The sequence below is a fragment of the Argopecten irradians genome, chromosome 8 (genome assembly GCF_041381155.1).
Source record: "Argopecten irradians isolate NY chromosome 8, Ai_NY, whole genome shotgun sequence".
NCBI lineage: Eukaryota > Metazoa > Mollusca > Bivalvia > Pectinida > Pectinidae > Argopecten > Argopecten irradians.
Window position 1 is genome coordinate 20127921 of NC_091141.1, and position 15155 is coordinate 20143075.

The 15155-nt window shown below is 35.8% G+C and overlaps 1 protein-coding gene across 1 annotated transcript in view; it reads left to right on the forward strand.

Annotated features, from left to right (window-relative positions):
- The first annotated feature begins 1103 nt into the window (after positions 1–1103).
- Positions 1104–15155, forward strand: part of LOC138329783 (gamma-aminobutyric acid type B receptor subunit 2-like) — a 31290-nt gene continuing 17238 nt past the window's right edge. Inside the window, exons 1-7 of the mRNA XM_069277077.1 lie at positions 1104–1893; positions 9519–9656; positions 10490–10672; positions 11850–11951; positions 12493–12558; positions 13025–13213; positions 13540–13749. Coding sequence (XP_069133178.1) covers positions 1663–1893; positions 9519–9656; positions 10490–10672; positions 11850–11951; positions 12493–12558; positions 13025–13213; positions 13540–13749 — 1119 coding nt within the window. The 5' untranslated portion in view covers positions 1104–1662. The remainder of the gene's footprint in view (positions 1894–9518; positions 9657–10489; positions 10673–11849; positions 11952–12492; positions 12559–13024; positions 13214–13539; positions 13750–15155) is intronic.

The window sequence follows — 15155 nt, forward strand, 5'->3', positions numbered from 1 at the left end:
TTAGATACAAATGCTCTGCTGGAAACTGCCGAGCATCATATCGGCTGTAACAGAATCAATGAGATAACACGCGTGATGTTGCGGGAATTCAAATAATATTCTCATATTGAAATCGGAAATAGGATCAAGCCGGTGTCGACACTCGACACTGCATCCAACAGCGAATGATTTCTAAAACATGGCACTGTTTGCACTTCCGATAACACATTGACAGGAGATATGCGTTATCTCGGAGGTAGGGTTAAATGTTGTGACGATGGAAACGGCGATGATCAATCTAATTCCATCAAACTCACAACCTTTAACATTCCTAGAACAACAATAAAATACATTGAGTTACATTTCGGTATAGAACATGTTAAATAAAAGTGTTCAATCTATTTTATCAGTTTGTGTGTTATTAATTTCCGAGTTATTTGGTATGTGTTTGGAAGGCAATGTTGACTTATTAGCCGTTAGATAAAAAGATGTACATCGTTAGGATGTCAGAACAGATAATCCGCCTCCTCCTCTCGGGAGAACATCGTCCTAATATCTCTCTGCTCTGTTGCCTTAACATCCACTGTGACGATTTGTACTGATGACACTTAGTGACAGACTCCTAGCCGATCAGAAGGCTTAAACGAGCTGGACAGGCTTTAGCTGTAGTGTTAGAGGAACACCAGCTCTCGATGCATTTTGCGGATGACTGCTGGCAAAATCAGACGACATGATACAGTGATAAAGGGTTTGATTGCAGCGGAAAGGTAAACAAAGATACTACTTGCAACATTCTGATTAATGTGTTGGATACGACAAGCAATCACTTTGGGTTCGTTATACGTGGGATTTGTCCAAATTCATTGTGATTGACAGACTGAGATCAGTCGTGCCTTCACGCAAGCCGCACTCCGGGATTAATTAGTTGTTATGAATAATTGCAACAGTTAAGTTGCTAGTACATTGGCTATACATGAAACCAAAATGTCCACTGTATCGACATAATGCATTGAAATTCTTCACAGATATAATTAGATATTGTTGATGGTTTCCAATTGACAAAATATATAGGTATAGTTTAGATATTGATTATTTGCACAAATTCATTTTTTCCAGAAATCATTTTCAAATACGTCATAAGGATATATGCCTATTTAAAGAGTTCAGTCGTGCCACCAGAACAAGAGGAAAGAAGGCATTCCTAATATATCATTCCATGAAAAGTTCTTTGTGTTCAATTGATGAATTAACCGCTCTATACGCGTTCAGTTTAAACTTCCTTTTGAAATGTGAGTGACAACATGTGATGGCGAATTCCTGGTGCTAATCGTTGGCTGTACGGAACTATTCGCTAGGTCTTCGCCGCGTCACAGAGCACGCTATAGACGTGCCTACCGTACAGAAATCTCCATCATATCACAACCAAAGCCTGATTTCCTATTACCTAACGGTGTCTTATGGAAGATGCCCTTGAAATTATTATTCTCCATTAAGGTGTCTCGTTAGCTCCACGATGTGACAGAGCCGTCATCTTAACAAAGTAGGTTTTTTATCACACACAGCCGTGTTTTAGAATACCAGGTTCGACAACGGCAATATCCGAGGAGAATTTTACTTTAAAAGCATACCAAGAGTGACGAAATATTGTTTTTGTGTCTGTGGTTTTTGGATGAAAATTTGATCATGTTGGTGTACATATTTCTGGTTGGAATTCTGACAACACCGATAAATTCTGACGATGTAACTAAGAAGGAAATCGTAATTGCTGGTTTGTTCCCAACCTCTCGTGATATTCCGGCCGGGGCTATTGGACGTGGTGTCCGTCCAGCTGTCCAACTGGCCTTGGATATGGTCAATAATGACACAACTATCCTGAAGGATTATGTACTTCGAATGACATCAAATGATACAGAGGTGAGTTTGGAAGAAATGTTTATTTTTAAATGCAATAAATACATTCACTTTATTGTCTCCGTACTATATGTGATATACCCACATTGCTGCTTTACCTAAAGTTTACGAACTTAACGTTTTATCTTCAGGACTCGTTTTGAAACCATTTTAATGTCATGTTGTAATACATATCAGGACAATAGTATTTTCTCTTTCTATCGTTTACCTTCACCGAATCACAATTGGTCTGAGATGAGCGTTCGCCCCTGTGATGTTTTGGGTCCTGTCCCTTGGCCAGGACAAACCAAAGTATATAAAAAGGGGTAGTTTCTGTCCGCCTTGACGCTCAACATTAAGGGCATGGGACGACTGGAACGAGTGGAACGCTGCATGCATTAGCTGTTGATTAACACAACGCCAGAAATCAAACCTTAAAAGATACTACTTTAATCAGTACACGCGACATGATACCAACATATCACATGTGCTACGTAAACAACATATAACTTAAACACATAATATATATTAATTACTACACCATAATGAGATATGTTGACCCGGTGGATTATATTTCTGTGGGTTCCGCGTTGTTATCATTTTATGTCTTACTAATAAACGTGCATTATTTACACTTTGTAGAAAGGTGAAATTTTACCTTTTTTTCGATGTTTTCACTTAATTCCCTTGTGCGACTACGTATTTAGCTATATCAAGGGTTTTTTTTCTGTAAATCATGGTCCATTCTAATGAATATTATAACATCATTGTTAAGATTTTTAAAAACAGTATTCGTTAAATTTGGTAACGGGACAAAACAACAAGCACAATGACCCCTTAGTTTTATGATGGTTTAAAAAACAAGTTTTCCTTTTAACTGCAAAATTTTAGGAAAAGTTAGTCATCAGACCATTTTCTTTGAAGTGTTGAATCTTTTAAAAAAATGTAAAAATAAGTATTTCCATCTTCATTTAGGTGTTCGGGGTAACATAATATTATAGAACTTTTCTGAGCAAAAATAAGTTGACGGTGCGATATTATTATATTCTCATAGAAAACATTGGTTTTGTCAATTTAGAGAATATTTATTCTTATTAGACAATCAATTGTGAATATATTGCTTTAGTTTGTCGTGTGTGTGGTCAAAAAGTGAAATGCCTATATAATCACAATTTCTTTCATTTAGGTATAAAAAAAATGTATCTTTGATTCACAATAACCCAAAATTAAGAGCACCACCATATCATTTTATCACGGCTTCATCTCTTTTTCCCAAAAATCTATATTAGAAAAGTAAATAACTCATCAGAAATAAATGATTTTTCACCAGAGCAGATTCTGTAGTCAATTGTTCTCTACATGGTGTATCGCACACATGACACATCTGAAATGTGCCAGATGTGTATCAAGAGGTAATCTACGTGACCAAAAAGACAAGGAAAAGTGCGAAAACAGTAAATTCGAGAACAATGCCTTTTTTGTCCAAAAATGTCTATTAGAACCCGTCTTATCCATGTCGCGACAATTCCGGCAGCCTCCTTTTATGCCTTCGCACAAATTCTCACTCCTTCTTTATCACAGTGACGATCTCAAGTCAGACTGGTATAACAGGACAAGCGAACAGAATTTACAGACAGCGACGTAACACGATTTTTTGTGTAAATCCCCCAGACGGATCTGTCCTGACTATGAAGTCATGCTTTATTGATAGTTTACAAGAGAAGGTTTCCTTGTCATTCTAACACACGACACTCTCACAAATTCTTTTGCTCCGGAGTATTTTAACAACATTCACCTCTGAACGTGCGATCGATCCTGTTCAGTTACATAAACATGGTATTACGGCATGTTTTCGAGTAACCAAAACGGTAGCACCATCAATGTTTATGTATCGAAGGAATTCCTTATTTTAATTAACATTTCCAACCGAAAACTTCTAATAGGACATTTTCTTGTTAAAACTGGTTTAAAGTTCAGTGATATTTTTATGATGTTTTTTATAACATATGTTGAGAAAACAGATGCTTAAATACTGGTGGATTACAAAGTTCCTGACGTTTGTCCTCACTTACTGTCACTCTCTCAATCTAAGACAATACACACACTAAAACACCTTAAAATATCCCCTATGTTATACAATCAAACAAATTCCAATGATTTTTGTCGTTTGTATCAATTGTGATTTTGGATTAAAACTAGAATGTTGGTAGTCATGCATATGGATAAATGTCACGGTACTCGCAAGTTGTCATTCTATCGCGTTTTCCCAAGCATGAAACAGAATATGACATCTCCCTGTCTTTAGTTTACACGTGAATTACGCGCCCGGATCTAATCGCACTACTCATACAGAGGAAACGCAGTGACAAACACTGATCACATTTTATTTATATATTCGTGTTGTGTGAATAGAAACTAGGAGAACCCTACTATATTGCCGGGATGCATTTCGACCGGATTCTCTACAGATGGTTTTGGTGACCGTATAAGTTGATCGTGGATGTTACCATGTCATTAGTATATCGACGTGGAGCCGTCATTTGTACACTTCCGAACCCCGCTCAGCCGACCCATGTGGCGTGATTGATGCGAAGTAAATCGACTTGAATTCCCCTGCTCTATAATTGCCGTGCGATGGACGTGGTGTCGACTATATGTAAGCTCAACTATGGGTAGTAGATTAATTACACTGGATGATGTAAATATCTCCAATGGATTTGTTTCACGTCCGTGTAATACGTAAACTTGTTCCATCTCAAATTAAAGTTAATGACAATAAAACTGTTGTAAATCCCGCGAAGACGGGGTGAATACGGGAAACATCACGGAACAGTGTATCTGTGGTTTGAAGTGATCATTTGCCTTTGAAAATGATATATTTACTGTGTGCAGAATGTATCAGAAGTGTTTTAGAGTATAAATTATATTTGTTTTCTGCAATGTATAAAGTGTGATTTATTTCATGTGTCCTTAAGGGTTATATATAGTTTCTAAATTGTTTTAGGTATCTTGTGTTACTGGAAAAGAAACATGCATCATTCACAGGCGATACATTGTGTATTAATTTTCTCTCCAATGCATCGGTTGTGTTTCAGATATATTATCTTGTTTCTGTGAATGTGATCAACGTTCTGTCTACGAAAACGTATAAATGATTTTACAGTATAGCAGCGCCTTTTACAGAAGTGTCCTCTTGAAGATATGGTATATCACACACAAAAAAGCAACGCTAGTCTGCATTCTAGGCTATACTTAATTACATTGTAAATTCGGAACGTCGCAAATGAAACTAATTTCAAAATGAAAGCCCATTGTCCAAATACAATGTACATGTTTCTATATGAGTTTAGCGTCAATATTTCCTTTCTTCCTTATTTACAATGTCAATACCGTACTAATATTCTAGTGTTCTACTATATGTTTTCAATACTTACTATAAATATAAACCAGCACACTTTTATATATGCTTATTTACAGTGTAGCAGAACCGGGAAATAAAATGACTCTGTCGAGTGTCCCAACGAAAATCAAACTAGGATACTTAGCGTGAAAACATACATTTCTACCTATTGAGCTAACAAAAACATGCTCCATCAGCTGGGTGACAGTGACCTATACTATTTAACACTAGTTACAACCACACCGATCGCGACTCGCTCATTGTACAGCAGCATGCAGTACACATTGATGTATTCGGCTATCGAAACTTAATAGCATCATGTAGCAAAGAAAAAAACCGATTTCAATGAAATGTTCCAATCCACTTAGCAATAGTCGCGGGGCAGAAAGAGATGACCAAATTATCGACACAAAACAATACTGAGTGGAGTTCAAAACATAAAACGTTCGATTGTAGGTAGATAATATTATTGTTGGTGTTACATAATAATTCTCTCTAGACACGGACAACTAATTTCTGTATTCAATGAAAGTAGATGGAAAGTTAGTTGCCTAGATATACTAAAACCTGTATTTTTGCATAAACATTTGTTTTTTCTGCTCTTTTTAGCACTCGGAATAAAGGGAATGGTCACGATCATCTTACTTTAAATAGAATTGTTTGTGAAATATTAACATTCGCTTTCGGACTCTCACAAATTTACGTGAGGCCGTGCACCCTTACATTACCCAAGCTCTTACAAAACAATCTAAACACATACACAAATACAAGTTGTATAGGGATTCGGGGGAAATTGCATAAATGGAGAATTAGTTTGGACAATGATATGTTGCGTTTCAATGAAGACTGTATTGAGGGACTCTTGAGATGATGTCAAGCAATGTGACATATTCCAACATATCACAGGCTAAGAGGCGGAAATATAGATTTTCACAAAGGATAATCACGCATTATCACTGTTCGGATGTTAACGGTATTGTAAAGTATAGTTTATACGGGACGCTTCAGACATCTTAATTACAACTTTACATAATACACACTGGATATATCTCATACCGCTTAACATCACGTAGTTTTATTGGAATATTTACTCTGCCGTAATCTATTGCAGAATATAACATTTGCCGTGATGTTCTGGTCTAACATCATAAAACGAGATCTATCTCCTGCGTAAGGTTGTCTGGTCTGACTACATCGATAACACACTTAAATATCAACACATTTAGCCTTGCAACCTGTCTTGAAATCTTACCTATAAATAGAGGCCTATATCTTTTACTGAGTATTGACCTGTAATCTTTGTAAAACAAATGGAAGCGATCCGCATGTACAGACCGATAAGGCGACAGTAAAGAATCTGTTTCAGACTCTAACTGTCACGGTCCGTGTTTTGTCTTAGAAATAAAGTCCAAATTCAGCATTGAACACACGAATGTTCTCCGTAAAATGCACGTCTTAAAAAGGAATCAAATTTAAAGAAACTGCTAAATAATCTGCTATGTAGAAATTGCTAAAAGTAAGACAAAATTTTAAATGGATGTTCTAAAGGGGCCGTCATATTACATGAGTGTTCGGCACATTGAATAATTCAAAATATGGAAACCGTTACATGGTCGCAGAGATATATTTCTGAATATATCTAGAGAATATACAGAGCTCATGGCTTAAGGAACTTCTCAAGACAATCGAAAGCATCATAGTACATTATAAGGATATACGCATACCATATGCAAGAACAAAATGTCATATTTTGAAACAATAGAAAGACCCTTTGAGACATCGAAAAGATACGTAATCCAAGCCAAGCAAGTAATTTATCCGATCTGAATGTAAACAGTCGAGTCTCAAATCAACAAATCGACTGTTAGAGACCATGCCATACAGAGGTGTCATGCGATCGAATAGGAAATCTCCAGAGTGTTAGACAGGGAATGTAGTCTTTAACCGAAGATAAAAATCTGGCTACGTCACAATGAACCAGGATTAAATCGAGACGTCTGTCGAATGACCGGAACACACAGCAGTCTATGAAAACCATTAACGGAGTGGGACGACTAGTTCGCCCGTTGTCAATATAATGTGGCTGGTTGGCTTTGGTGTCTCGGCAGCATGCTTCAGTGAGATAACTATTACACTATAACAAAGAGATGCATCATTCTTTGGATATTTTACCCGTAATTTTGCAATTAAGATATCCCGCCAATTTAAAATTATATGTGACATAATTTCCATACAGACGAATCAAGAAGATGTTTATAGGTTTTTCACCACCACAAATTACCTGCAATACTTCTAATACATAGGTTTTACACAAACAAATTAGAGCCCGAAATAAATTTCGGCAGAACTGTCATAAATCATTAAATTTATGTCTATGAAGCCAAGTTGTGGTCTACGATTACACATTATTACAGTGTAATTTGTTATTGTAAAGTGACTTGATCAGACAATATTTAAAGCAGAAAAATGATAACTTTTACAGTGTTAATTCTGTATTTTAACTTCTGTTTATAACGCATTAGACATTTTTGTCTGTGCAAGTCAGTATAATGTGACCGGGTGAAGTATGTTGCTGGGTGTCTTCGGCAGCATGCTTCAGTGATATACAAACTATTAAACTATACAAGAAAAAACAATACGAACATACCGCAGTCATCCAAAACACGCACCTTGCACTTAACACATGCTTCACATCGCATGCATGGAAGACCGTCCTTGCACGACACTGGACTCATAATGGGACGTTATTTATCAACCAACCAACCAACTTGGAATGATTTTCACAGCTTAATTTATCAAACGTTAGGATTTTCAAGAGATAACTGAAAGAAAAATGGCATATCAAAGTTGTCGCCCAGTTATGGTAGTACCATAGGTACATTTATATATATATATCTTTTAAAAAATTGAAGTGATCAGTTCCAAGGAAACCGCGACTGCAAGACAATACTTCTTACATGAAAAATGCATGATGCATTTAAAGCAAATTCCAAATTCCTATGTTTTTCCCCGTAATAAAAAAAACAACTTAGCTTCCAAAAAAAATCCTTTATATTTATTGGGAAAACGGTAAGTTTGTTGTATTGAATGGGTACCCATGTGATACAGCCTCAGAAGACAGAGTGTTTGCTTGAGATAATCCATGAAGTACTTCAGCAATAGGTATGATAGGTAAAAGAGAACAATTACTTCTGATAAATGACGTAAAGCCAAAAGTGAGACGGTATCAAGGGAGACGATAGGAGAAGAAGGTCGGTTAAGAAAACTATAACAAATGGGGTCCAAAATTTATTTGTCTTTAACGATTTTTTATATATATCGTCGTGAATCCGGACACATATTGAAAACAGCACATGCTTGCGCATTGTGTTTTCAATGAGGTCGCTAGCTGTATTCTAGTATTACTTTATGAACAGTTTTTGGTGTTCATAGCAGTCTCTCGTGACAATGTAAACAGCTCACATGGCTCTGTTGTTCTCATGCAGTTGCTGGAAGCCTTAGTTACACATCGTATCTGTCGTAAATTGCATCGCCGAAGCCAGATTAGATCTAAACGTAGTTAAAATTCCGCCTCAGACACACCATTGGTACTTCATCTGTAACAGGACACGGTATCTGATCCGAAGACAAACTCTTCGCTTAGTTACCTATCACGGGTCTACCTATAATTCGCAAAAGAGTTTTTACATAATGTAAATTGATAAATATGTAAAGTTGGGTAGTTATGAAATATAACTGTTCATTAATATTGAAACTTTTAACTTCATATTTGTTTACAATGTAAGTACGAATCTACGCAAACAAATTAAAACGTCGTTTCAATTTTTTTCCGTTTTTATTTCGTTTGGTGTTTCACTGCTTCCATATTTTTCTAGGAGCATTCTTAGGTTGTTTTGTTACATTATTTTGCATTTAACTTGTATAATAATACAGGCAAATGTTCTTTCAAATGTCACATTCTATATGTAACACTGTGTGTGGGTTTTACCTTTAATAACCTTATTAGTTAATATATCGAAGGAGTATGATGATCACTGGCTCGATGTCAGTTAATGCACCATACATACATTTCAGTATTGGGTGGTATGAACATTCATATTGTCATATTTGTCATCTTAACAGATTTGAAATCGAAAGCGAATTATTGAAATCGATAGTTATTTGTATAAGTTATATAACTTGTTTCGCAATCGATGTAACATTAAACAAAGGTGTATTTTTGCTAATTCATTGCATATTCTTGTTTAAGTGTGACATGGCAAAAGCAACAAAGATTTTCTTCGACATGATGGACGAGAACACAACAAAAGTGATGTTGTTCGGGGACGCCTGCTCTAACGTTACTGGTCCTATGGCTCAAATATCTAAGTGGTGGAATATGTGGCAGGTACATAGATTACATAGAACTGGTTAATTCTCAGTTTTTAAATGTGTCAATTTGTTTACATACTAGACAGCACAGTACTGATTAATTCTTAGTTATTAAATGTGTCAATATATTTACATACTGACAATTATATTTGCTGATATTATGTGGGTATCAATCGATATTACATGTATTATGAACAAAACCGGTTTTTTTGTCATTTTCAGTTTTTCTCTTGAATGAGTCTTCTAATTATGATTTAGCAAATATTTGTTAAGGAAATCTTTATATGGATTCAGAAACTGTGGTTTTTTTAAATAATCAATAAGATGCTTGTTTAGGGAGTTTAGATAAAGTTTGATTACGTTGCTTTGTTTATTTTTTTCAAACATGGTACGAATGGGCAAGACATATTTTTTCGATTGGTTTCCATCACGCTTTGTGTGTGTACATGTATGGCTATGTATTAATAAAAACTAACACACACCGTATTGATCTGATTATTAATAACGACATTTCCGCCACCACTAACAACTGCAGACCCACAATTAATGTGATGTCGTTGTTTCCGCCTGGATAAAGAGTGCTTGAACGCTCCCGTGAGGAACACCGCCACTAGCTGATTGGATTTGTCGATATCTCACAGAGATACAAACTACTTTTTATGAATATCGAATTACACGAGAGCAGAACAAAACTCCACAAATCCATCATCGATACTCATGCGTGTTCGAAGGCACAGTGCGTACGAAGGCGCGCGTTTTATATTGTTAATTGAAAATGAAGAATAATGCGTCTCCAGCAATTTATAAAATGTTCAATTTCCAATCTGTTTCTTTATTTGCTTTGAGCAGCTGTCATACGCCGATACAGATCCCAAACTGTCAGATCGATCGACGTACAGTAACTTCTTCCGGACAGTACCGAGTGATACCGATTTTAATCCGGCAATGATCGCCATTCTCCGCTACTTCAACTGGACTCGAGTGGGGACCATCTTTCAAGACCCTTCGACAGGATCAGACAGATATGGAATAGTAAGCTTCTATTTACTCGTAAATAAATCTGCATGCGCCTTCGTTTTCATTTTTAAAGTTATATATGCCGTATTTTTCATGCTCATATATCAAGAAGATCTTGTAATAAGTTATTCACAACCACTTGTTACCAACGTTTTGTTAATAACAACACTTTCAATGCATCTGAATAGGTTTTAATGTTATAATATAACAAATAAGAGCTGAAAATGATATTGGTATTACTGTCAAAAATCACTTTATTTACAACTGCAGTGCAGTGAAATAGGTACATACGTTCGTACCATGAAGCCAAATTGTGGTCTTCAATTTCAGTTCACCTTTTTACAGTGTTAATAGTAACTGCAAAGTGATTCATACATAAGGCATAAAAACAAAGAATTTTATAGTGAATAATTTGTGTGTTGTTACTAGCGTTCATATGTTTGTCCGTCCATTCGAGTGACTTTTACAGATTAATCATTAAACCTTATGGTTTTCAATAGATTACTGAAGATAAATAACATGTCAAATTTTTCGCCATGTTACGGTACATATATCAGATACATCTATGGATCATCGACATATAAGAATTCGTCAAATAAAACAATAAAATAAAATATGGGTGGAGTAGATATAGTAGAGAAAGAAAATAGATATCAAGGATCGTAAAACATAACAAGAAATGTAGGAACAAAATCCTAATCTAAACTCATATATATTCGTATTAACATTCCTATCAACCTATTCCAGAAGTTCAATCTCTCCCAGAGTCCATTGGGGTAATGAAGGGTAACCGCAATGCACTCTGGGAGAGATTGCCAGAAGTTATGTAAGATAGTTTGCTTTTGAATCCATTTCTTTTCGAGGTACCAAACCTGAAGATGATCATCAATATTTATGCGCTTTATTCCATGTGGAAATTGTCCTCAAATTGTTTTTTCTGTGATTACTGCTCCTCGAACAGTACATTTTAACTTCAGTTAACAGAACACAGACTACTGTATAGTAAAAGTGATACCAAGGAGTAGCCTACAAAGGGTGTCGGTTAACTTACGGCTTCCTGTAGAAGTGTCTAAGCGTGGATGTCTGAGGATTCATTGCGATATAATGGGACGCTGCCCCATCAGTGCTGATACTCTAAACGAAAAATGACTGAATAATTGTATTAAGTAAATGAATTACCGTTTTATTCCAGGCACACTCGCGCTTAATCGAGTTACTGGATGAGGCTGGAATAGAGGTGGTGAAAGTGGAGAGTTTCCTAGCCGAGCCAGACACGGCTGTTACCCATTTAAAGGTCAGAATCAACCAAATGTATCGGCATTTGCTATTAACACAAAGACTTTATCATTATGGAAAACAATAGGTATCACCCACGGACTGAGCATATTTTATACTTCTCAATTTGATTTTTTTTTTTTTTTTTTTTTTTTTTTTTAATTTTTATTTGGTCGTGATCTTTGACTATGAATACTTTTGACAGACTATCCGTAGTGAAATGATATGATACTGATAAAGTTGTGTTCTGATAGTCATTTCTCTTGTCGACTACTAATAGATTAGGATCTAATTTCGATTTAAAAGTTTTCCTTGTTGCCGGCATAAATATATGTCACAAAGATGATGTCTCTTATTGACTTGTATTACAGTAATCTTACCATAGGCCAACAATACACGACAAATAATTAGATGAGAGAGAAAATAATTTCTCATTTATACCTGTGTTAACTTCATATGAACTCGTTTCGAAAGACCTTAATATTTTATGTATTTTACTGAAGATAAATCAATAATTTTTACATAGTCAATAAAAATGCGCCTTTTATTTCCTGTTATAGGCACATGACGTCAGGGTAATTGTCGGCTTTTTCGACCATGAAATGGCCAGAAAGGTATTCTGTAGTGTAAGTATGGTAACATTATGATGACATACATCTTTTCAGAGATGGGAAAAGGTTTTCCGCACAGAATGAAATACGATACCAGTTAATTTCACGTGTCATAACTGAAGATAATTTGGACCTTTATCTATGAAATACAATTTTAGTAACAATTTCACGATTTGGTTTCAATACCTTTATTTTTACCCTATATATTACATGTATTTTTTCATTGAGATGTTATTTATTGATAGATTTTAACGGTATGATAGTTTTAACGATAGCGTAGCTTCTTCAGATATTTGATCTGATATCCCGCTCCTAACAAATCGTAAAAAAATGTATTTATACAACATGAACATAATCCATCGTCAGCAACAACACTATATTCGATGTTATGATAATTTTACAAAACTTTCTGAATTGTAATAGTTTTGCTGCCTTTTACATTTTATGTCCGCTGTACTTGTATTTTTATTCACATTACCAGGCCCGTAGACGAGGGATGTACGGTAAGAAGTACCAGTGGATTATCATGGGTGACTACCCCGCCCTCTGGTGGCGCTCTAACCAGACGGAGGACTGCAGTAACAAGGAGATGGAGGTGGCCATTGAGGGCTACCTATCCTCCGAGGTCCTACCTCTCAGTAGTAGTGACGAGGTCACCATCTCTGGACTGGTTAGTTCGTATTTACTGACTAAATCCCGACTCTTACAAAATTATATCTTTTCTTCGCCATATGCTATCCCTGTAGGTACATACTGTAGTTCTTCTATTCCAGTCATCAATTTTATGGCATTGACTTGAAGACAACTTTGGCGTCCTTTGTACTTTCCATCTACAAGTTTAATATATGATAAAATTATTTTAATCTTATTTTAATATATGTTTCATTACACGAACAGATTAGCGAATAACAAAGATTTGTCATGTACATGCATGTTATATTTATAATTATATTATTGTATGTTTCCTTTATCATAAGTCTTGTGTTGAATTTTCAGACCGCGTACGAGTATTTTCAGTTATACAACACTTCACGAGGTCTGGAATTCAGTAAATACCATGGTTACGCCTTTGACGGTATTTGGGTTATCGCTAAAGCTATGGACCAGATCCTACGTCATACAGACCCTATGTCAATCAAAGAGGAAACGTTCAGGGGGGCTCCTGTAGCGTCCGCTCTCAACGAAACCAACTTCATGGGCGTCACGGTACGATACGGTCATTTTTAATTGCTGAGTAACATTTTAGAGTTCACATTAACTTTCATTTTTACATGGTTATTATATCACCTTTCGCTTGATTAGTTTTGTAAGCTAAAATGATTAAACAGAAATATAGAAGGTTGATCTATCGCACTTAGCAGATGACTGTCAGTCACAAAAATGATTATGCGATTACACGTACTTCATAATTCCTTACATAATTACCTACGTTCGCCTGTTTACTAAAAACGAGAAAAAAACGATTTAAAAAGGGATTGGAAATAATATTATGCATAAAACACCAAAAACCGGCAATGTTTGTTTCAATACTGAAGGCTATTTAGTTGGGCAGGTTTTTAGCTTACCTGGTCCGAAAGACCAAAGTGAGCTTATGCGATACCGCGGCGTCCGTCGTCCATCCGTCCGTTCGTCAACAATCGACTTCTCCAAAAAATGACTTGTAGCATCGATATCCTTATAAGGTTCTGACTGAAAATTGTACATATTGTCGAGCTGACCCCCTTGTGGCCTGAACCGCAGGGCCAAAAGGGGTCAATTTGACTATTTCAGTATAAACGACTTCTCTTAAACTAAGCATGGGATAGCATTCATAATGCAATGGTAGCATCCTTATAGGGCAGTTATTCAAAATTATACAAATGATGGGGCTGACCCCGTGGAGCCTGAGGCGCACGGCAATAATTTTCATATAAATTACTACCTCTTTGGAACTATGTTTTGGATACCACTCATAGTCGTATGGTATCTATAGCATCTTTAAATGAATTGTAGTGTGAATTTTGTTTTTTTTTCTAAATGTAAGAGTCTTTACGATAATAACTAAACAAAAAAAACAGGTGAGCGATACAGACCCTTTACGCCTCTTACATTTTTTTTTTTTTTTGGAAATTTTTGATTTGCATTTTTTTTTTTTTTTTGCTTTTTTTCTTTGAATTTATTTCCTAAATTTTCCGGTTTACCATAGCCAGACTACTACCAGATCCCCAGGTGACATGCACTAGAAGTTTCCAATGTTTTATTAAAATCGTTCATATCCAGTTTATATTACATTGTATCACCGGAAATCGTTCAGCATTTCATTATTTCATTATCCTCTATTGTGCCCGGATCTGATATCAAATTAAAGTAATGAGTAAATCAATAATGTACAAAATCATAATAATTTTCAAGTATTCGACAGAATAGAACGTATCGAGGAAGTTCTCGGAACTGTGATTTTATTACATTTTTGTGGGGGCACGGGGGGGGTCGTGTAAAATTTAACTACCCCGCAGTAACGTAATAAAAATCACCTAGAATCATTTAGACTTTAATGATCACAAGTCTGATGGGAATTTGATGACGTAACATCAGCATAAAATGTTCCTCGGTGTAATGAAGACGAGAGAAGG